This window comes from Petaurus breviceps, unplaced genomic scaffold (assembly GCF_028583685.1).
Source record: "Petaurus breviceps papuanus isolate PSGF00001 unplaced genomic scaffold, PetGlider_PUasm1.0 221, whole genome shotgun sequence".
NCBI classification, from domain to species: Eukaryota; Metazoa; Chordata; class Mammalia; order Diprotodontia; family Petauridae; genus Petaurus; species Petaurus breviceps.
The window spans coordinates 3385563-3410838 of record NW_027185877.1 but is presented as its reverse complement, the minus strand read 5'-3'; the positions used below and the strand labels follow the sequence as shown (position 1 = coordinate 3410838).

The window sequence follows — 25276 nt, the reverse complement described above, 5'->3', positions numbered from 1 at the left end:
GTTCTTATGTCTACTATATCAGTCTACTGGACAACAGCAAAATACTCACAAAACTACCTACTGAGTTGAAATGTAAGAGTATATTTCTGATCAACTCAAAACACACTTAAGACATTAAAAAGACACTATAAAAGATAACTGACATTAAAAACCAAAATCCTAAACCTAGTCACCTCAAACACCTATCAAGAGTAATTCTGGAGTACATATTTATACTAGTAAAAAACTCTAATTTGATTCTTTAACCATTCCCTGACTAATGTGACTGTTTTAATGTGACTGCAGCTTATCAGTTGCCATGTATAATTAGTGAACACTCTCTAAAAACTCCAAGAAGCAGCATGCATAATTAAAACAGTTACATGACAGTCTTTAGACACACAGGCATTAATTGTAAAAGCGGGCCCAGCACACTAATACTAGAACAAAAGACACCTGCCTGCCTCTACCAAGAGGAAATGAAGCAAATACAAATTACAACTTGACAGCCTGTAGTTGCCTATAGGACCCTGATCGCTTGGCTATCACTCTGGTCAAGGCCCTATTCTCAGTCACCAGTCGCTCATGTAACTGTCTCAGAGTCTGAATCTGCTTTATTTGATGTAGGTTCTGCAGGAATCAGAACATAAAGAAAAATGAATGAGCATAGAAGGGGAAGAAACAGCACAACATACAAAGAAAGTATAGGTGAGGAATAAAAAAATTAGTCTTAGAAATAAGTCTTGCCAAGATTTCAGAAAGGGGATACATTCTTAAAGTATACTTCAGAAATGCAAATGAATAGTCACTTATAAAACCCTTCAGTCTGCAATGACAAAGCATCTTATTTCTGAATTTTTGTTTTAAATTTTATTACACAGAATACATACTGCATTTGGAAGTTAAAAGCACACCTCTCAAGTACCCCCCACAGCAATTTAAACATTTCTATATTAGCATTTTATTCCTAATTATACAGGAAATGCATGGTCCTTTATCTACCTTTCTGGTGCTTCTCTTCTAAAAAAGTGGCATATTCTTTCCTGTGTTTCTACTAATCCAACCTCCCCCCACCCCTGCCCCCACTAGCCCTTTTATTCCATTACAAACCAGTACTTAAAGGAAAAAAAAACACGTTAGAAATTTTCTCCCTAAACATAGCTAAGTAACTTTTCCTAGGTCAAATATATGAGAAATCCTCAGCTAATGAAGTATATTTTTTAAGAATAAAGAAGTTAAGGTTACACATTCAACACTTAGGAATAATTTCTATACCTCAAAATATAGGACAATTTCTGACTTATCAATGCTAATGGAGAAAGATTTATGGCTAACCCACTAAAAATTCCCAAGCCTTATGTAACAACTATTTTCTACATCCATAGTTCACAAGGACTGTGAAACCATAAACTTAATGACTAAGTTTTACTTTCTTGTTCAGCTTATTTCTGTGGCAAAAATGCCATTTATTGGTCTGGTCCAAACTAAGAGGCAGTAGGAAAGAGAAGAGAAGGCATGAGCAAGCTAGAATCTGAACTATCAGTTTAATGTTGTTACTCCAATCATGATATAGCCTAACTTGAACTCATTTTAAGTAGCACAGTTTACTTACTTTGAGTTCTTCTTCCATTTCAGATATTCTTCTTTCTAGAGCTCTTCGTTCCTACGATTGAATAATGTGCTAATATTAGTAATGACAAAATAATCATATTTTTAAAAAGCTTTTATATATACACTGTGAAATAGTGATACAAGATTTAAAAAATAAAATAAAATCAGGAGCAGTATAGACAGAAAATGTGATGCAGGTGATGTGTAGAAAGCTTTCTAAAGTTTGAAAAAACTTAAAATCAAGACCTGTTTTTAATGTTTTTCTATGAACAGATAATCTTTTCATGAAAAGGTTGAAATGCTGATAAGATACAATGCTTCATACCAAGTCTATTTAAGCTGTATAGGTAAACTACTTTAGGTAAAATTAAAGATTGTACCACCCCAAAGAGGAAGAAATTCATATGGAAGTTGAAGAAAACCCCAAACCCACATATGCACACACAAAAAGAAACCCAAAACAATTATGCTAAAGTGATATAAGCAAAAAAGCAGACAAGCAAATGTGAATAAAAAGTACGATATACTTGGAAAACCTGAGAGGTCTATGCTATTCTTATCGTCAGTCCGATTATTTTTCCAAAGAGGTTTACTTCTAAGCTGATTTTGTGTAGCATTAAGGCAGTGAATGTAATTTAAAAGCAGTTGCAGTAGTTATTTTTTTCCAAAGAGTGATATGCAAAAGCAGCACACAGTATATTATGGCAGCATTGGTTTGTTTTTTGAATTAGCACACTGAGGTGTTATGCAAAAAGCAAGCAGCAGTAACCGATGTGCTATAAAACTTTGGTTAGGTCATACCGCCCAGAAGATACTGACTCTTGCCGGTCACCTTTCAGATATAAATCATTTGAATTTAGTTTAATCATACTGAAGCTCTTTTTATGACAACCTTTTCCCAATTAGTAACTACTGTCAATCTTTATTTAGTAAAAGCGTTTATTTACTGCCATTGTTAATATCTTTATGATTTTATTGAATTGATTTTTAAAACCTACTTCAGCAATCTACAAATATTCTTACAAGCAAATATTCTTCCAGTACTGGATATGCTCAAGAAACATCACACGCAAAAAACTTTATAAATTACAAATTATATGAATATCATCAGCTCCTGGTAAAGAAGCCCATTCATTTCTTTGCATATATCTAGATATTTAAATGATTTTTGGTGAGTTCTCACAAACTTCATTTCACATTTTCTGAAAACTACCCTATAGGTTAGACTGAGCATGTTTTATTATTTCCATGTAACAGACAAGGTGGTACTGCACTGACGAAAATGGTAAAAGCTCCTAGAGAAGGGATCAGAAACTTTTTGTGTGTATCATGAACACCTGCCTTGGGAAATCTGGTGAAGCCTGTGGATGCCTCAGAATAATGCTTTCCAAACATAAAATAGAAAATAATTAGATTACAAAGGAAGCCAATTAAAGTGAAATATCACTCATAATTAGAATAGCCCTGCACTATAGTGAGGCTCTCTGTGTGAGAGGTAGACCTTCTAAGAAAGCCAAAGGGAAGAATCCAAGATGATGATGTCATTATTTGGTTCTGACTCACATTAGAAGAAACACTGATCACATCAAAGAGATGCTGATAAATAATGAAATGACAATTTCATTTTTTAATTAAAGAGGTTTCTAGGTGACTGTTTGGCAGGCACAGTTGAAAACTCCCTCGTTAAGAATTAGAAACCCTGGTCTTGCCTCCCTCTAACTCAGGTAGCTTTGGGCAAATCATATCCCCATTTTAGGCCTCAGTTTATCCTTATCTATGAACTGAGATGGATGGACAAGATGCTTCTGATTATCTAATGAGTGAACGTGACATTTCATTTATTCTTAACTTTTAAAAATACTATTTCATTTCGCCTCCAATTATTAGTAAAAACAATTTTTAACATTAGCTTTTTAAAATTAAAAGTTTTTAGTTCCAAATTTTAATTTTCCCTCCCTATGACAGTAAGCAATCTGATATAGAATATACATGAGCAATCATGTAAAACATTTCCCCAATCAGAACTTGACATTTTATAGATCATTTGTAGTAGGAGGCCAGGACATGAAGGAGATCTGAGTTAGTGTTACAGTGTGAATTTGTGTCTGTGTGATTGGTATAAAAAGAAATAGGTTTTGCATTATTTGTTATTCTGAGATAGACATATGCCTTTTTTCTCATCTTGTCTAATATTGGCAAATATATATATAATATATATATATAAAATAGATGACCATACTATGACTGTTTCAGAGATAAATAAAACTTAATGTTAGTTAAAATATTGAAAGTATACAAAATGGATACTAAGCATTAATGAGAAATTTCTATTTTCTTAGAAATTTGCAGTTATAATCTATTAACATGGAAAGTTAAACTGTTCAAGTAATGGTTTTTTTTTTTACTAATTAAGTACCCTAATGAAACAGTTGTGTTTCCAACTCATTCCAAATTATTTTTAAAAATTAGAATGGCTATTAAAAATTAAAAATCTAATGTAACATTATTTTAACAAACAGGATACAATTTTGCATATGAAATACATTAAAATACTATATTTACTCTTACTTTTCTGTTTTTATCATTTTGTTTCTATAATAGGAAGAAAAATGTCCAGATTCACTGTTCTTGGCTACCAAATGTATCACTCAAGAGAACACAGATGCTATAGTTGGAAGAATAATTACATTTCACAATTAAAAAATAATTCCTATTTACATTTATGAAAATTTAACATAAGTGGTCATAATAGAAGATTTAAAGGCTATTTTCCCCAAAGCACATAGTTTAAGGGAACAGATTTTTAGAGTAAAGGATGAGCTTTAATTTTGAGGATAGCAAAACTATATTAAGTTGGGCATATCTTTTAAGTACATTACTCTATATGGTATGAGATGATAGCATTTAAAAAAATCTTCAATCTACTAAGGAGATTTTGGAATCAAGAAGAAAACTTCTTAAAAAAAAAAATCAACCAAACAATATCACTTAGCTTTTATGGCATCTTACATTATAAATTACTAAAGACTTTTAAAGGGTTAATGAATCTATAGGATTTATAAACTTCAAATTTAATACCATTGGTAGCCAAAGGGGAAAATGATTCTTATTTCAAGAAAACATCTGAAGCTTACCCTTTTTTCCATTTCCAAAAGTGACCTATCTGCAAATCTTTCTTGTCTCTGTAATATAAAGGTAACATGTTATAAAAGAAGGAAATGGGAGAGGCAAACACTAAAGGGAAAAGCAGGATCATGCATGCCTTTTCCCTAATTGCTATTAAAAGAAAGCACTACTGCAATCCAAGTACCATACCTGAAAAAGCTTAAGAAAAAAAAAAAAAGGACTCAATACACTTATTCAAACACAATTGTTTTCTTTTTCTACATGGGTAATAGGAAGTGAGCAAGGATAATAAAATCTCTTCCCTCTTATCACTTCTGCTATTTCTTTTGTTCACTTTTGGGTGTAGTAACCACTAACATTTATTTTTTTTTTATTAAAGCAATTGGGGTTAAGTAACTTGCTCAAGGTTACATGGCCAGTTATTTTTTGTGTGGGTGCCAAGTATCTGAGGCCGGAACTGATCCCGGGTCTCCCGATGCCAGCGCTCTTACTCACTGCACCACCTGGCCGCCCCAACATTTATTTATATGATGTTTACTAGGTGCTAGGTACTTTACAAATATCTTATTTCATGCTCCTAACAAGCTTGGGTAAAGAGGAGGGTCTGAATAAAGAATCAACAAGAAGAAAAAACAAGGTTAGTGAGGAAATATCAAAAAGTACAATGAAATCAGTAGGAAGAGGAATGATGTCACTCCCACATTTTAATCTGATCCACAGTCCACACCTCTAGTCCTAAGGACTCACATTAGGCCTCCAGAAACTTATTACTCAGTTCCTATATCCCTACCCCCATCAACACTTTGAGAGCTTTTAGCTTGACAAACAAATTAGTCATAAGGAAAATTTTTCATGACTATAAAGATGGCCACTACTAAAATTCCCTATTAAATTCAATACACCATAGTGTTTTGCTCATATAAGGTCCTTGCTTAATAAATGTTGGCTGAACTGTATTATTTTCATGTGGAAGTCCAAGAAAACATCTAAATTGCCAGAGATGGTATAGGGCTGCTTCCTAAAGATATTCACAAGATTTAAGGATTTATGTAATTTTAACTAGTATGTACACTCCTCATTCCCCCTTCTACTACTTAACCTAGATGCACCTGAGGCATTCTTATAGATATTCACGAATTTGCAATGGGAATACTTTGTTTCTCCAGAATGAAATTGGGGAAAGGAAGAGTATGGGTAAAGGGAAGACTAAAGATAAATATGAAAAGGAAGAAATGGCAAAAAACCAAGAATGAAGACAAAAGGAACACAAAGAATTCAATGGAGAAAACACCAGCACTAATTAAAATTTAATTGATCAATGAATCAATATTCATTTGATCACCTTATTTTCCTCTGGCTGCTCTGCTTTTCCTCTGACTGACTTTACCATGACCCAAGAAGCTCATTCCTGGGATACTCTCATCATTTTGTCAGATCTCACCAGCCTTGGAATTCATTTTATCACAACCCTCAGTTTCTAAGACTGGAGAGTGGGGCCATGAATTCCAAATATCCTTGTAAGAAAAGAATTCAGCTTGACATCCTTAATCTCTAACCTGGCTGCTCTCCACTTTGGGACTTCTCTGACTGACTTCTTAACTATTTTTTCCCTTCCCATTTGCCTCCTTCACCTTCCTTTTATGGGTTGACTTCCTTCATTAGATAATAAGCTCTTTGAGGGCAGGGATTCTTTTTGCCTGGCACATAGTAGGTGTTTAATTAAATAATACTTACCTATTATATGCCAGGTATTGTGCTAAATGCTGGATAAATGATTACTGGATCAACTGGAGTACTTAATCTTAAATTTCACTATAAATACACAATCCTAAATAAGATACTAGGTTAATTGTCAGTCCTCCTCCATCAATAATATTGAAAATATAGGATGTTTTAAACCCTTCAAAGTTTTAAGTTTTAAAAAGAAAGAACTAAACCAGGGGTTCTTAAGTTTTTGGGGGTTATGGAACCCTCTGGTAGTGTAGTGAACTTCTATGGAAATTTTTGGACTTCTTTCAAGTATAATATTTTTAAATGCGTAAAATAAAACACACAGTAAGATTACAAAGGAAAGTAATTATAGTGAAATAATTATCAAAATATATAAAATAACCTTTCTCCCCAAAGTTTATAAGAACCCCTAATATACTGGATATTTAATAAATATTTGTCATCAAACATTACCTCCCATAAGCCTTGCTAAAAATCAAACATTTAGAACTGTTTAAAAAACAAAACATATACAACTTTGCCCAATGTTACTTAAAAAGAAATTTTAGTTATAAACTTTTAAAAATACTGCTAATAATTAGGTAGAATTTGTAAGGAGACAGATTTTTCAACACACATTTTTCACTAGTTAAATAGTTTAAAGAACCAACTGCCCATATTGTGAGAAGACAGGCTAGCCAATCTCATTTACTACAGTAAGAAGCAAATGTGGCATTTCCTGTATTATCTGTTTTCTAACTTTTTACCAAAAAAGGAATCTACTGCATCAAGATTCCACAATTTTAGTCAGAACAACTGCTGGAGACTATCCCAATCCCATTTTTTAGACTACTTGAATGAAAAACATGATATTCATATTGTTTATTAGAGATGAAAAAGAAGAACAAACCTGCGTGGCCTTTTCCAACTGCAGTTTAAGATCTGTCAGCTCCATATTTGTATCATGTAGCTGTGTTTTCAGTTTTTCATTTTCAGCTAGAATTTGTTCATAAAGCTAGGATAAAAGATAGGGTAAAATTAGAGAAAAATTGATCTATTACTTGTGTCCAAACATTAGAATTGCATCCCAATAACTGTTCTCCTTTACTAAGGGAGAATTTAATATGATATATTTACTATTAGTTTAACAGCTGAAATGACCTATGGTACCTTGAGGCTGAAAATAATTCTCATAGCAAATCATCTATATAAAAATGCTATGTTAGTATTATTTCTATTTTCATGAATAGAAGAAAAACTTGTCTGAGGAGCTGATAGATGTCATCTATAAAATCTATTAAACCGTTTATAAGGTTGTTGAGAGGAAAATCTTTGTAAATTTTTTGTATGGACTTATGATTTCATTAGTATAGGGAATTCATAGTTAGGAAACTTTTCACCTTCTACAAATGCCCAGTGGCAGTTCTGTTTTAAATGTGTGTTTCGAAAGAATTTTACTGAGAAGTTAAATGATTTGTGAAGGATTACCATTCCCCTCCCCACCCCCCAATTCTATGTCCAATGGAGGACTTGAATTCAGGCCTTCTTGACTCCTAGGATTTATGCACTTAGACACACTGCTGTGTAAGGTCTCATGTGCTAGAGATATATGGATGTCTTTATTAGTTACAGACTGAATTTGGATAGATCTCTGTACCTGTATGAGGCACCTAACAATTTCTGACTTATATTAGTTATCTAGATGACATCTCTTACTAGCTATAACCTCCTAGTTATGATGAGTCCCATACATTAGGTTTTCCATAGTCAGTAGAGTCAGTAAGCTTTAACAAACTGTAACAAATATTTACTGAAGGCACATTTGTGTAAGATGATATGCAAGTTTTTTTTTTTTTTTCCAAAGGTATGATTCCTCCTAGTGGGAGGAACAAGTAAGCTTGTTAAAGCTTACTGACTATGGAAAACCTGATGTAGCTATGGGGCAGCTAGGTGGCTCAGTGGATAGAGGGCCAGGCCTGGAAATCAGGAAGACTCATCTTCCCAAATTCAAATTCAGCCTGAGATACTCACTTACATACATCCTGTATGGCTCTGGGCAAGTCACTTCACTCTATCTGCCTCACTTTCCTCATCTGTAAAATGAGCTGGAGAAGGAAATGGAAAACTAATCTAGCTATCTTTGCCAAGAAAACACCAAAGGGATTATAAAGAGTTGGACATGACTGAAAAGGCAGCTGTAGAAGATCTTTGCCTTACCTAACCTCTTTGGACAATCTGTAGTACTGCTAGCAGGCTGAGGGGAACTATCTAATCACCAAAACATTCAAGTTCTCAGTCCCTTCATATTTGATTTAGAATCCTACAGATTATTGTACCAAATCTCTTTCTGTTGACCACCCCCAAATTCCTTTACTACCTTTTCCTCTGATCCCTAATAGCTAATGCTTAGATAGCTCTTCAACATTCTTTTTCCAAGTTTCTTAGTTCCTCGACTCTTAGATTCCCTGGAAAAATCTAATATAATCCTTCATTAGTTGTCTCATCCTGGCAAAGACCTAATGTCTACTTATGGCCAGCACAAAATAACCACAAGTTTATTCCTCTTTGTCTTTTCATACCACCTACCCATTTTAGGTGGGACTGAAGTCACTGGGGTAAGCACCAGAAACCCTGGTCCTGTCATTTAAAAAAAATGTCATTTTTTAATGCTACATGCATTATGAATAGCTTTTATTAAAAGGCATGTTCTTAATTTGTGATTTTTGAGGAATAATATTGGAAGAGAGGCATCTTGATAGCAGAAGATGATTTGACTTTACTTAAAAGATCAGATGGGCCAAATACCTTTTTAAAGTCCGTTGTATCTTCTCTTTCTAGTCTGCTCGAGTAAAGTTTTCTTTCTTCCAAGTAACTATAAGACCCGGATCTACTCAGCAAGGAATCACAACGCTCAGTGGATGATGTGGAACCTGTGTCATGTCTTTAGAAGAAAATATATTGAAAAGTTAAAATTATGATGGCTACTACTGCTGATGTTATTACATACAGATGTATTTAATTCAAATATATTCATGAGCAAGGAGATCTGCCAGATTAAACAAACTTGGCAAACCATGATAGTAGAGAATATTCTAAAATGGCAAAATTAAATCTCTTGACTCTGAGCTCATGGCCTCAACACAGAAATTAGTGTTTCTGAAAATTATACTACTTGGAATAACCAATAAAACCAAATATCTGCATTTTTAAAACAAAGTTTGAAAACACAAAAATTAAGGAGTAAATTATCTACTATATATATAGTTAAGTATGTGCATCTTGAGGAAGAATGCACTTCTAAATAACAACATTTTTATCATCCTATTTTGAATTCTGGAAATTTTAAAGATAACTTTCTGGGCCAATCCAACTGAGTTATCAGCAGCAGGATCTGTGTTTGAGTTTGATCTTTGTCTTACAGACTTTTAGCAAGCACTGAAATCTGTTTAGGCAACTTTAAGTAAATTGTGAGAATAGAACAGCTAATTTCTTTTGGAATTTAGACTAGAAGTATGAGATACTTTATAGAATAATTAGTCCAATCCCCTCATTTTGTAGATGAAGAACTGTGGGATGTTGAAAGAGGTTAAGTGATTTGTCCACAGTTATATAGTTAGTTGCAGCAAAACCAGGACTAGAACCCAGGTCTCTTAAGCATGAAGCAGTAATAGTTATGAATGGCAGTCAGTCACACAACAAATATTTCCTTAAGCCCCTACTATGTGCCAGGCACTGTGATAAGTGCTCAGGATATATGAGATATAAAGAGGTAAAAACAGCTCCTGTCCTCAAGGAATTCACATTCTAATAGGGGAGACAACATGTAAATAACTAGGCAAATGCGACACACAAACACACACACACACACACACACACACACACAATGGAAAGTAACCCTAGAGAGGAAAACCCCTTGGCAAATGTGGTGAAGCCTATGGACTTCTCAGAAGGTTTTTACATGTATAAAATAAAACCTATGGAATAACTAAGGAAAACATTTATAATGTAATACAGTAATTAAAAAAGGGGACTGGAAAGGGCCTCCTACAGAGGGTGACATCTGGGCCATATGTTAAAGAAAGCTGACAAGTTCCTGAAGGAGAGCAGGTATAGGGGGCAAATAGCAAAAGGCACAATGTCAAGATCCAGAGTGTCAGGAGGAAAAAGCAGTAATAGAGCAGGTGTCATTGGATTGTAAAGTAAATGTAAGAGCATAAAAGTATAAGAAGACTGGAAATATAAGACAAGGCAAGAGTGTGAAATGCTTCACAACATGCTAAGGAGGGGATTTTGGATTTGGATGCTAAGGAGGGGATCTGGAACATGAGCCATGAGACAGGAAGACTAATTAGAAATCTAGAATGGCAATTGTTTGAGTGGAGAGAAGGGGACAGGATGGGAAAAATGTTGTGAATGCAGAAATGAGAAGATATGACAATGGATTATATATGTGGAGTAAATTTTAGTCAAGTCAGGGAATGGCATTGAGGTTTTGAGCCAGGGTAACTAAAAGGATGGTGGTATCATTGACAGTCACAGGAAAGTTTAGAAGAGTGGGTAGGCAGTTGGGAGAGGGGGGAGATAATGAATTCTGGTATGACTTTGCTGATTTTTTTTTTTTTTGCTTTTTGGAGGGCAATTGGGGTTAAGGGACTTGCCCAAGGTCACACAACTAGTTTTTGTGTTAAGTGTCTGAGGCAGAATTTGAACTCAGGTCCTCCTGACTCCAGGGCCGGTGCTCTGCACCCCCTAGCCTCCCAACTTTGCTGATTTTTGAGATGACTACAGGCTCTCCAGTTAAAGATGTCCAAAAGGCAGTTGGTAATACAGGACTAGGTTCTGGAGACAGACTAGGGCTGAATATATAGATCTGGTAATCATTTGCAGAGATATAATAGAACCCATGGGAGTTGATAGGTTCATTCAGTGAGACAGTATAGAGGGAAAAGATGGGAGGTCTAAGACAGAGCCTTGGGGGACATCCACAACTGGGGACATAATATGTATGATGAGCCTACAAAGGTTAGTGGGCATGATATGAAAGCCCAGCAAAGGAGATGGAGAAGGAAGAGTCAGTTAGATGGAAAGAGAACCAGAAGAGCAGTATAAACCTAGAAGGGTTATACAGGAAGAGAAAACGATTAACAGTGTCAAAAGCTATAGGGGTAGGGATGGGGATAATCAATAAAAATAAAAATCTAGAAAAGGTCACTGGGTTTGACAATTAAGAGATCACAAACAACTTTGAAGTGGACAGTTTCAAATGAAGAAGTTAGAAGCCAGAAAACACAAGGTTAAAGAAAAGACTGGGAAGTGAGGAAGTAGAGACATCTACTCAGTCTGGATGAATTTCTTAAATAGTTTAGCTGAGGTGACAAGAATATTTAGAACAATATTTCATGTGGATAACAGGATCAAGAGGTGTGTGTGTGTGTGTGTGTGTGTGTGTGTGTGTGTGTGTGTGTGTCTGTGTGAGAAAGAATGAAGGAGACAAGATAAGCAGGAAAAGGACAGCAGACAGACAGTGATTACAAGAGAAAGTCAGGATGATGGTGGTTTTGCTAATAAAGGCAATCTACTGTAGAAGATAAGAAGAGATGGGATTATAGATGCATGTAGGGTAGCTAGGGGGCACAGTGGATAGAGTACCACCAAGCCTGGAGGCAGGAAGACCTAAGTTCAAATCTGCTCTCAGATACTTACTAGGTATATGACCCTGAGAAAGTCATTTAATCCTGTTTGCCTCAGTTTCCTCATCTGTAAAATGAGCTGGAAAAGGAAATGGCAAACCACTCCAGTATCTTTGCCAAGAAAACCCCAACTTGGTTCACAGTCAGAGATGACTTAAACGACTGATCAAGAACAACAGAGAGGTTGGCCTTGGCAAGGAGAAATGCCACTTCTTTATCTACAGACTTCTTGCTTTATATAACTTTGCCTCCCATAAATCTGACTTGCAGCAGTGCTGCTGTAGCCCCAGGCTAGGGGTTCCTTCCCTCCAGGCACTGAAAGCAGCCTGCAGAGCTGCAGGGGGGCCAGGCCCTAAGAAGCTCCAAGAGAGGAGGGTGAAGTCTGTGGCACCCTTATCCTATGCAAGAACTGGCTCAATAAAGAAGTTGAAAAAAAACACACACACACACACACACACACAGGGATAACATGAGATCTCTGGTTGATGTGAGAAGAGGACAGGAGGAGAGAAGCACTCAGCAAGCAGATGGCTTCAGTTTCTTCAGTGAGGTATGAGATGGGATGCTTGGCTGAGAGGCTGAGGAGCGCTGTCAGAATTTGGGGGGGAAACGAGGTTTGTAACAGTCACTGTATAGAGTAGGATTGTGAAGCAATAAGAGTAAAATGATTATCTTGCTGCAGTGAAGAACCAGTTGGGATTAGATGATATAAATTTATAGCTAATCTAATCAGCACAGTTTCATGATGTTTTTTCTTATGTTTGGTTCAGTTCAGCAGTATGTTAGGGATACAGATGGCAGGAGTAATCTGTAATTTAACAATAGATAAGAGAGATAAGCAACAGGATACGGGCCAAAACATTTTCCTAATATGTAGTACTGAAATAATTCAATACAAGTTAAGGAAAGAGAAGAAAGGGAGGTTGATGGTGCCAGTACAAGGCTGATGTCCTAGAAAAGATAAGGAGGGGAGAGAATGGAGGTCATGATGAGGAATAGGGTTGAGATCATAAGACACAGGGAAAAATGAAGTGAAAAAAGATTATGATCACATAAAGTAATTTTGGAATTCACAAAGAAAAATAGAACACTTGCAGGAGAAGGCAAAAATCAAGTCTTTCTGTGTAGCAGAGGTAAGCAGAAAAATAGGTCATGGGAATTGTGCAGTAAAGCTAAACATTTTCAGAGTACCTCCCCTAATGTGTTTTCTTTTTGTCTTTAACCCCATGACATAACATGAGAAACCATAACTCATATTTATATAGCATTTTAAAAGGAGACAAAAACAAGTAACCGATGTATCACAAAATAGTTGGTCTCATGACTTCTGGTCAAAATGGTACCCTGAACAGACCCTATATTTATACAATGTCATATACCTAAAATTTGTATCAGATCAAATACTGAGAAGTAACTATTTCCACCTCTGAACTGTACAAAGGCAGTCCAGAGAAAAAGTGACGGAGGTTGCCAGGAAAACCAGCCCCAAAGCAGAAGACCAAGTTAGAGATCTCAGAGATCAGAGAAAGCAGGAGGGCAAGGCTCCTCCAAAGAGATGCAGAAGTCAGACAGCCCCACTAGGCAGCAGTGGCAGTGCCCTGGAAGCCCTGGAGAGTGGCAGTGACTACAGCCATAGGAAGCACTCAGACCAGGACAGCCCAGAACCATGGTCTTTTAAGTATCCAGCGCTCACTCCACCATGAAAAGTCATCTGGAGCCCTCAAGATAGAGCACTCTGAACCGCACAGATCCAGGATGCAGCCTAACTCCAGGAGGCAAAGCTCTACAAAGGAACCCAGTGGAATTAAGGTTAGACTAAACACCTGACCAAATAGTACCGCAGGAGTGGAAGCTGGCCCTGCCTGGCCCAAAGCCCTAATTCAGGAACTAAACGTGGAGAGATGTATAAATAAAAGAAAATACAAACAAGTATAAGAGATTGAAAAACAGGTCAAAGAGAGATAATTTAAGAATCACTGGATTCCCTGAAAACCACGGCTTATTAGAACCATAAAGAAAAGTGGAGAAAGAATACACCAAGAAATCCTAAAAGGAAAAACTTCACAGACAAATTCAAAAGCTCCCACATAAAAAAGAAAAAAAAATCTGCAAGCACCCAGAAAAGAATTTAAGTAAAAAGAACTATAATTAGGACCACATAAGACTTGGCAGGAGCAGTTAGGTGATGCAATAGATGGAATGCCAGGCCTGGAGTCGGAAAAATTCATCTTCCTGAGTTCAAATCTGACTTCAGACACTAACTAGCTGAATGACCCTGGGTAAGTCACTTAATCTTATATATCATTTGTTTAATCATCTGTAAAATGAGCTGGAGAAGGAAATGGTAAACCACTCCAGTATCCTTGCCAAGAAAACTCCAAATGAGGTCATGAAGAGTCAGACATGACTGAAAAATGACAATAACAGCAAAAGACTTGGCAGTTTCTGCTATAAACGAGAGGAGATCCTGGAATATAATATTCCAAAAGGTAAAAGATAAAAGCTCACAATTAAGACTAGCTTATCCTGTGTCCTATAAAGCTGAGTATGATCTTAGTCCCCTAAGGGGAAGGAGGAAGAAAAGAATGACCTTTAATGGAAGAGAGGATTTTCATTTTGGAAGAAAAGACCAGAGCCAAGCAAAACTTTTACATACAAACACAAGACTTAAAACTAGAAGAGTAAATTTATTTGAGCAACTGGAATGTTGTTATGTTAACATTTTAACAGAATGTTAAAACCTTAATGTATTCAAAGGGTATTGAGTAAATTAAATAAGAAAAGCAGAGGGCAAGGAGGTGTATTGGTTCTGCTCTAAAAGTTTTAAGATGGAAAAGTGAAGGAAAATAAAAACAATGTAAAATGTGGAAAGGAGGGCCAAGGAAGAATGAAGTGAAATTTTCTATCTCTCCTAATTAGTATGTATGTGACAAATATCATATGAACATGGAAGAAAGGGTTGGAAAAGGGAAGAATTGGAAAAGATAAATTTTATTCTTCTGGTGTTGTGCTGTGTATATGGAAATGCTCTTTTTTGTTAGCCTTTATGTTCAGCACGAAAAATAAAATATCAAATAAGCACTGGCAGGCTACTTTAAGGAGGCTTAATAAACAATTAATCAATAATGCCTATATACATGAATCACCCTTGCTAACTACTTTTATATGTGTTACACTTTAATCTTTACAACCCTATAAATGTCACTGTCATTTTAAAGATTAGGAAATTAAAACTCAAAGAAATAACTTGATCAAAGTCACAGAGCTAGCAGGTGGTAGTGTCAGGTCCTATGTTCACGTCTTTTTTCTTTTTGGTTTAGTGATTATTATTTTATTATTATTATTTTTGCCTTTTTTGGGGGAGGGCAATTGGGGTTAAGTGACTTGCCCAAGGTCACATGGCTAGTTTTTGTGTTAAGTGTCTGAGGCCGGATTTGAACTCAGGTCCTCCTGACTCCAGGGCTGGTGCTCTATTCACTGCACCACCTAGCTGTCTCTAGTGATTATTTTTGAAATAGGACATCTTCCATTTTTATATAAAAATAAAAAATAAACAACCCTCTGTCTGGCTGTCAAGAGTCTTTCATAGCCTGGTACCTTCCTGTTTTTCTAGTATTCTTTCACTTTACTACCCTCCTCTTATCTGCTATATACATGTACCTTCTTGTCCTACTTTGTACATTTTTTTTTCAAAGCAATCAGGGTTAAGTAACTTGCTCAAGGTTACACGGCCAGATGTTTCTGGGTGGGTGCTAAGTGTCTGAGCCCGGGATTCGATCCCCAGGTCATCCCGACATTGGAGCTGGTGCTCTTACTAACTGTGCTACCTGGACGCCCCACTTTGTACATTTTCACTGACTGCCACCCATGACTGAATTCTTTCCCTCTTTATTTCCTGACTTCCTTCAAGCACCAGCTAAAATCCCACCTTCTACAAGAAGTCTTTTCGGAACCCATTTAATGCTTGTGCCTTCTTTCTGTTTATGATTTCCAATTTAACCTGTATATATCATGTCTGTACAGAGTTGTTTGCTTATTTCCTCCCCTTTGAAGACTGAAATCCCTGGGAGAAGGGACTGTCTTTTCCCTTTGTAACTGCAGTGCTTAGTACAGTGACTAGCACAAAGTAGGCATTTAATAAATGCTTGTTAACTTGACTTGCGATTCTTAGTAATTTTAAATAACTGAAGAAAACGTTAAATTTCACAGGTTATTGAAAATATGTCCCAGCCCCACCCTCCCCTTCAGGTTCAGGGACCACTAGAGTGGGTTTTGGATCCTGAAACATCTAGTAGGGCAGAAAATTTGAAAGAACAGAATTTCCTTCCCTTTTTTGGATATAGGGCAAATGGTCTTCTAGAAAACACTTTTCAAAAGGAAAACATACACCTATATTCACAACAGACTTCTTGCTTTGGAGATGAGAATATCCTATTTCAATGAAGAGCAAAAAGTGTTCTGAGATTTTTACATTACCCAAAGAAAAAGTCTGAAAAATACAAAAATATGCAACAGACAGAAAAATTTAGTAAGGAAAACTAGGGCAGAATTTCCCCTGAATTGAGAACAGATAAATTATTCACTTTATATGAAATAATGCTAATATATACACGTACCCAGCACACATGCATGTGCAATACTGTCAAGTAAACCTTAAATTAGCACAGCATACCTGTTGACTAACAGGGTAAGCTTCAAATGGGTAGCTCTGGAATAAAGCTATGAGCTATGCCTTCCCCCCCCACCCCCCCACCTAAATTACACATTAAAACAATTTTTAACATTTGTTTTTTAAAAATTTGAGCACCAAATTCCCTCCTTCCTTCCCCTCTCCCCTCATTGCAGTCATGCAAAACAAATTTCCATATTAGTGATGTTGTGAATGAAAACACACACATACACATGCCCAAGGGAAAAAGTATGCTTCAATATGCACTGAAACTTTTATCAGTTCATTTTCTGGGGAAGGATAGCATTTTTCATCATAAATCTTTCAGAACTGTGTTGGATCATTGTATCATTGAAAATAGCTAAGTCATTCACAGTTGATCATCGTGTAATATTGCTGTCACTGTGTACAATGTTCTCCTGGTTCTGCTCATTTTGTTTTGCATCAGTTCATTTAAGTCCTTCCAAGTTTTTTCTGAGAGTTGCTTGTCATTTCTTACAGCACAATAGGACTGGGAGCTATGTTCTTGTGACTGAAGAATCACACAGATATTGATGAATGAAGATGCTTTGAGAGAAAATAATCAATACTGTGTTCCTATACTTGTACTATGCCATTGATATATTCTATGCATTCAGAGCTTTAGCTTTCTAATATTTAGTGAATCTTGCTAGGGACAATATATAGAAATTTACAAAATATTTAAAGTTTTAACCCTAGATGTAAATACTTTGGCATAAATCTTACAGCCATTTATTCTTTGAAGAAGATTAATTAATCCTCCTATATTTTCTGGCAGGCATATAACAGTCTTTTATTATATAATTTTTTCCCCTTTGTATTTGAAAGTATTTCTCCTGGGGGCTTGCAGAACTTTTTATTAAAAAGTGAACTGTTAAATATAATCACTATGTGTCTAATAGTTTGCAGTCTTCAGGTTTTTTCTGGAGGTGATCTATACATTCTTCAACTGCCTTTTTACTTTCTATGTTAGAAGCTCTGTGCAGTTCTCAGATATTATTTCTTGAATTTATGGCATTAAGGTTTTTTGTCCTATCATATTCTAATGGAAGAAGTATGATACTTAGGCTCTTTCTATCCATCTTGTCTTCAAGATCAGTATGCTTCTGCAACAGTGAACATAACAAATAATTTCTTTAAAGTTATTGGGATTTTTTTTTCTGCTCTTCTAAATGGTCTTTCACTTCTGTGTAATTGCATTCTTAATCTAGTGTCCTCTCTTTTATTTAGTGACCCTTGCCACTGTGGATTCTCATTTTTTATCATGTCCACTATTTTGTTGTGCAGGGCATAAACTTTGCTCTCACAACTCATTTCTCTTTTAATCCACTCAGGAACAGTGTTTTGTTGATTCCATGTTCTCCTCATTCTAAAGAGTCTTCTCTCTTGTCAAATGTTGGATCATTTCCACTTGTTTTGCAGATGTCTGAATTCATAATAGATCTGGAGGCCACATTTCTTTTTGCTTTTAGTTTCTCTTCCCTGTTGATTTATCTGTTTATGTCTGAGGACTTTGCATTGTCTTCTTCCTGAGAACTTGGTAACTTCAAACTTTCCCTCCCCTTATTTTCTTGTATCACTCACTTTCTGACTCCCTCCCCTCTAATGGTGGTGTCCATGGGGGGCTGAATGTCAAAGAAGCTCAGCCTCCTTTCCTACCAGTTTAGGTCTCTTTTTCAAGTGACTTCAGGGTGGAAAAAACAAGTTCCAGCTCTCCTCACCTGCCCCGCCCTGTGTCCTACTCCCTCCCTTCCTCATTTCATTAGCCTGGCAATGACAGTTCAGATAACTGCCATGCTGCTTCTATGTGGCTAATTTTGTTTGGGTCTCTCAGGCTGTGGGACGACTAGCTTGGGCAACAGGAGGTCCTGCCTCTTTCCTTCTCTTCCTAACTCTCCTGCAGAAATCTTTTGTAGCAAAAAAGGAAACCTGCTGCATTGGCTATGGTCCCAGTGACCTTCCATAGCCTAGAGTGCTGTGGAGGTCTACTGGCCTGAGGAAGTTCCCAGAGCCTGGGAATCAGGATTTCCAAGGCACCAAAAACAGATGGAAAAGACAAGGTGTGGGCTGGGTTTTCTTTCAAGCCCCTTAGGGGATGGTTAATGAAGCCTTCCCACTGTCGCTTGGGGGTAGGGGAGACTGGATAAGTAAGATAAATATAGATATTAGTTGGTTGTTTTTTTTTTAAACAATGCTTTCTTTTAAATTCTGGTATCCTAAATTATGGAGACAAGAAAGAAGCTTAAATTTGTTCTTGCCTTTGGTGTATAATTTCTATTTTGGAGAGGTCTGAGAGGTCAAGGGGATCAGGGAAAATGCCTAGCCCTCTATCTTGTTTATCAAATGACCCAGAAGTTTATTTAATCCTAAATATTAATTCAACCTCTCCTTTGCTATGATGTTAAAAAACATAACATGACAATGGGTCTCAGTTTCCTCATCCGAAAGATGGACACTGTAGGATGATCAGGCTTTGAAGGGTCCTTCCAGCTTTGAAGCAAGGATCTCAGTTGTTTGTCTCAGTTAATTCATCACAGGAGGAGAAAACCTGTATTATTTCTTAACATTATTGTGGAGAAAAGGCTATAACCCACTTTAATGCACCTGAGAAATGAGTTATTCTGTCAAAAAATCTTTGACTTTTCAAAAAGTTCATGAATGCTGTCATTCTACTCTTTCAGAAGTCATGATCAAGAGTGATATTGTGGGGGAATTTAACAACCATATTTCCTTATTACAACTCAATTGTGCCAATTATGTCTGAGCAACTGCAGAATATACTGAAACTTAAAAAAAAAACACAGAGGGATGAGTTAATAGCATATATTTTTGATTAAACTGAGAGGAGGGCAAGAGGAAGAAATAATAGGTTGCTCTTACTTTAAAAAATGCTTTTATCAAACAGGGAAGTTCATCAAGAAAAAGGCTCAAAGTTCAAACTTCCTTAACAGTTTTTCAACATCTAAGGTTAAAAATATTAAATATTTTATTAATATTAATAGTCTACTAGTTTTAGTTAAGCTTACAATTGGTATAGCTTTTGTGCTATTTGTATAGACTTTCAAGCCTCCTGGACCTCTTGTACAATCAATGTAAAGTTGTTAAATGTCTATTTTATGACAGAATAGTGTAGAAAAGGGCATAGATTTTTATTAAAACATGTAAATCCAGGACCTGCTTTTTTTTTTTCTTTTTGGAGGGGAAAGGCAGGGCAATTGGGGTTAAGTGACTTGACCAAGGTCACACAGCTAGTTTTTGTGTTAAGTGTTTGAGGCCAGATTTGAACTCAGGTCCTCTTGACTGGTGCTCTATTCGCTGCGCCACCCACCCACCCCACAGGACCTGATCTAAATGAGAATTCTTCCCCCTCCTTCCCAAGGAAGCCTTGCGGCCCCTCATCTCCACTAAGAAGGGGGGTTCACTGGGCTACCTGCACCTGGCATGCAAGCCTGGACATCCAAAGGCTTCTAAGACCTGGCAATGCTCTAGCTGCCTGAGAGTCAGCCTACTGTAGGAAATAGTGCACTTAACTTGGGGCCACAAATGTGTTTTCAAGTTCTGCCTTTGACTCTAGTTATTACCTTAACCTGCATGTCAGAACAACTCATTGGACCATCAATTACTGAGAAGGTACTGACATGAATTTCTTTATGTGAGAGTTCATTATACCAATTAAGCCACAGCCCCTCTCCCTATATATTTTCAAGACTTGGAGAATGTTATAATAACCTGGAATACTAAGTGGTTTGTAGTTACTATGTCTTTACTAGAGGGGCTCTCCTCTGGATCTTCAGGAGACTAAGGATAGGAGGAGAATGCATGGATGAGCTAAAAGCTACACTATCAGAGGAAATACTATCCTCATCGATGAAATAAAGGACCCACTGAAGTACTGAATTATGTTGTTGATTCTGAAACATTAGATGTTAAATAAGTGGTACAGAGACTACCTACAATTTCTAATCTTGTTTCTATGGAAAAAGGAGGTCTGTTTTATAATCATCCCTTTTATGATACTACTCCAAGAAATGCACTATACCAAACACTGGGGATCTGTTCCATATGAAAATAAGCCATGGTGACTAAATGGACATTAGAGAATGATGTAGAGTCCTAAGTCTCAAAACTATCCAAAGTTGCAATCCCTTCCATGACCTCTTCTACAACTCACGTACTCCAACTACACTGCAATAGCCAGAGAGAAAACAAAGGTTCTAGTGATTCTTCTCCCAATGTCGTGGTTTAAATTCTGCCCACCCAGAGACACCAAAAACTGCTGGAGTTTAGGCTCTGCCCACCCAGGGATGTCAAAAATTGTTGCAGCTTCATGATGTGTCGTGGTAGAACTTTCTCAAAGAATTCAGAGTCAGACCACCTCTAAACCAATATAGGCACTTATTGAGATTGACTTCTCTTATGAAGTGGGTTAAGTTCCAAGAGGAACCACCAGCAACTTCAGAGAAAGCAAGATGAATTTTTATAGTGTAAAGATGCAATTACACAGTAGAAATTACGACTACTAAAAAGGCAGGAGAGGTTTATTAAGGAATTGGGTTATAGTGGAGGGGTCCTAGTCACGGCAGAACTGCATTACCCATAATGCATAAAGAAAAACCCATTTCGGGGGATACGTTAATAATAATAATAAGGCTATTATAATAAGCCTCTTTATGTCGTAAGCTCACTCTAGGTCAGTTCTTTACTATTACTGCGCAGGTGCTATCTTAGGGTGGGCCCCTTCTACAGTTAGGTGATCAAGCTTCCTTCTCTATACCCTAGTGGTGTGATCTTCTGATTGGCCAGCTTTGTGCTCTTGTCTGGTAAAGATGGATAATGTGGTTGAGCTTGAGTGCATAGACACACCTGCTGTTTTTTGTGGGAAATATGAGGAATGAGTCTGGGAGCATTGGCTAACTAGAGGCAATAACTGGGATCCCATCACATGGACACGCATGCTGTTTCTGTGAGAAATGTGAGTTCATGGAAAAATACCTGTTGTTCCAGTGAGCAGTGAGGCATCTATGAAGAAGTTAGGATATTGGGGGGGTAAGGAGGCGGGCTGGGTAGGCATAGCAGGCCTGCTGTTCACTGGGGTCTATAATGAAGTTAGAATATGGGGGTTGGGGCAGCTCTATTAGGATTCCATCACCAAATCATTTATAAGTAGGCCAAAGATATAATTTGATTTAGCATTTATGTGAATGTTCTTTAAAGAATATGACTTTATGGGGCGGCTAGGTGGGGCACAGTGAATACAGCACTGGCCCTGGAGTCAGGAGGACCTGAGTTCAAATCCGGCCTCATACACTTAACATAAAAAACTAGCCATGTGACCTTGCTTGGGTAAGTCACTTAACCACAATTGCCTACTCTCCCCCCTCCAAAAAGCAAAAAAAGAATGTGACTTTATTGTGAATGTAAAGGGTTATTAATTTAAAAAAATAAGCTATAGGAAAAGATATTATAGAATTTTATAGAATAATATTCCTATTCTGTTTATCAACTGTTAGAAATTCTCTCAGGCTGGGCACTATTTTTACCTGTCTCTCAATTTAACAGCATCTTTTCCAGATATTAATTTGTAATGACACAATGTAGTCTTCAAGGTAGACACTGGAGAAAAAATCTATCCAGTCCCTTATACCTAGAGTGCCCTCATCACCCTCATTTCTTGGAATTCTTGTTTTACTCAAGTCTGAGTTCAAGTACTAATTACTGTGGGAAGCTTTCCTGACACTCTCATAGACAGGGCTTTTTCTCACCTCAAATTATCTTGTATTTTTGTTTTGCATGTTGTAACTTCTAAACTGAATGAAAGTTCCTTAAGGAAAGGGGCAGCTTCTTGTTTTTGTCTTTTTATTCCCAGTACCTAGCACCATGTGGTAGATGATTAATAACTGTTTACTAAACTGAGATGTATAGGTCATAGGAACATACATGGCCAATTTAGGGTTGTGTTCCAATATACTATACCTATACTAATTAACTAACTCACTGTTGTGCCAAGCCAACACAATTAAAATAAAATAAAATCCATTTGGAGGAACAAAAGGTATGGATTATCAAGAAAAATAAAGGAGATAAGTAGAAAGGAAGGGGGATCTAGCATTGCCAAACATACAAAGCAGTAGTAATCTTCAAAACTATTTGCTATTGGTTAAAAAACAGAAAATTAGCTCAGTTGAAGAGACTAGACAAGAAAGACATACAAATGAAATAATCATCTAGTGTTTCATATACACAAGAACAAAAAGTGCTAGGGAAGGATATTTTATTTGACAAGAACCATCGGAAACCTAGAAAGCAGTTTGGAACAAAACAGGAATAGTTCAGCATCTTATAGCATAAACCAAAATAAACTCTAACTGGACTACTAAAAGCAATCTAAGTATAAAAGGTCCTATTATGGAAAAAAAAAATGAAAGAACAGAAGGTGACCCTTTTCACAACTTGGATCAGAGGAAAAAAATAACTATCAAAGAAGGATAGGAGATAACAAAAGAGAATAACTTGTATAAAAAATAAAAAAAATTATTCACATGAACAAAACTAATGACAACAGAATAACAAGAGATGGGGAAAAGGGAAACATTTCACATCAAATATCTTGATAAAATCTGATATCTAAGTTATATAAGAGAACTGACACAACTATAAGAGCTATTTCTTAATGAATCAATGGACATAAACAATAATCAAAACAAGAACTATAAACTATCAATAATCACAACACAAGAGAAATGCCAACTAAAACAATTCTAAAAGTTTAACCTAATATACATCAAATTGTCACTTTTAAGTTCTTTTTAGAATATACCAGATAATAGCAGGATATGCTAGAAATTAACTGGTATAAAAAACAAAAATTAACAATAATTTAAAAAATATATAGCTTCAATAATTAAACATTACAGTATGGCACAGTAGAAAGTATGCATGATTTGGAGGCAGAGGAGCTAGGTTTGAGCTCCTATTTATTACTTGTGTGACCCCGGGCAGGTCACAGCATCTTAGAACACCAAGTAACTCTCTTAAGATTCTAAGCTACAGACAAATGGCCCATACTGGTAAAGGGAAGTTCCATATAAAGAGCTCCTAACATATCTGGACCCATCTCTACCAACAAGCACACATATACATGTGTAACAAGAAAAAAAATGTATGTACAAATATCTATTTTCTAAATCATAACTTACAAATACATTATGACAGCTTACCACAAAAATAAATGCCACGGGAATTATCTTACAAAGAGTCACCATATCTATTTTTTGAAGTCAGATTTTCATATACTGGGATTTTGTTTAAAGGGGGCATTTTTAATTAAAGAATGTTCAATAAAAATCATTAAAAATGAAAAAAAAAAGTATATACACAAAGCCCTGCATAAAAGATTTAGCTTTTCATGTTAGTCTATAGTTAAGCTACCAGTGTGTACACTACCAATAGTTGATATATACTGGAATTTATTATGTATTAGGTACATATATACTATGGTGACAACCCTCAAAATGTAATAGATCCTGTAAAAAGGACTTGATTTTAGTAGACGGCTAAGTCTGAAACTACAGTATTTGAATGAAGTGTCATAATGAAGATACTTGATATTATACAGAATTCTTTAAAATTCAGTCAGCCTAGTCAAGATGTTAATATCATCCTAAAGAGTGGGTGCCTAGAAATAGATCTCCAGTGTTTATTTAAAGTAGTAAAACTATAACAGACCTTCAATCATATTGTGTTGCTGTTTGATGATCCATATATTAAGTACCTACTATGTGTTAGGCATTGTGCTAGATACTGGGAGTACAAAGACACAAGTGAAATAGTCCCTACCCTCAAAGGTTTCTACATTGTATCAGGAGGAAACAGCATGTCTCAAATAGGTAAATTTTAAAAATGCATACAAAATAATTTCTGGGGGGAAGGGCATGGATGTATAGGAAGGGCAAATTTGTTACCAGTAGTATACTGTGTTCTGGAAGGCACAAAATGCAAGGGACTGTAATGGTGGAAAGATAAGGCTGACAGGGAATGACAGTAGAAATGGAACACTGGTCCAGGAAGGGAGTTTGGCCTACGCAGGCAACCATTCAGAATCACAAGAATTTCAGGTAGAACAAGAGGACAGTTTTGGATCACTATGCCTTTTAGTTTAACAAAGGCAATGCTAAAAGTAACCAATCCCTGAAAAGGGTTGTGTGGTATATCTGCAGGAGCAGAGCAGATGTCTCATCTATTGTTGTTGTATGATTATACTATACAAGTTAGAAATGAAAAAGTAGTCCCCTGTTAAGTCCCAGATGTCTTGCTTTTTTTTAAACCCGCAATTATTTGGGAATGGAACAGATAATTAACTATTAAGTTTCAAATATTTGAATACATGAGTCAAATAGGGCTTATTTCTTAAAATGAAACACACACACAAAACCATCAAACGTACCTTGAAAGGGACTCAGTCTAAAAAGAA

The 25276-nt window shown here is 36.3% G+C and overlaps 1 protein-coding gene across 5 annotated transcripts in view; it reads right to left on the bottom strand.

Moving 5' to 3' along the window:
* Nucleotides 1–25276, bottom strand: part of PPP1R12A (protein phosphatase 1 regulatory subunit 12A) — a 191109-nt gene that overhangs the window by 3146 nt on the left and 162687 nt on the right. For all 5 annotated transcript variants that reach the window (XM_069094795.1, XM_069094796.1, XM_069094798.1 and 2 more), the window contains 5 exons: nucleotides 25250–25266; nucleotides 9232–9367; nucleotides 7337–7441; nucleotides 4725–4772; nucleotides 1592–1642 (listed from right to left, as the gene is read on the bottom strand). In XM_069094795.1, the coding sequence (XP_068950896.1) occupies nucleotides 1592–1642; nucleotides 4725–4772; nucleotides 7337–7441; nucleotides 9232–9367; nucleotides 25250–25266 (357 nt within the window). The remainder of the gene's footprint in view (nucleotides 1–1591; nucleotides 1643–4724; nucleotides 4773–7336; nucleotides 7442–9231; nucleotides 9368–25249; nucleotides 25267–25276) is intronic.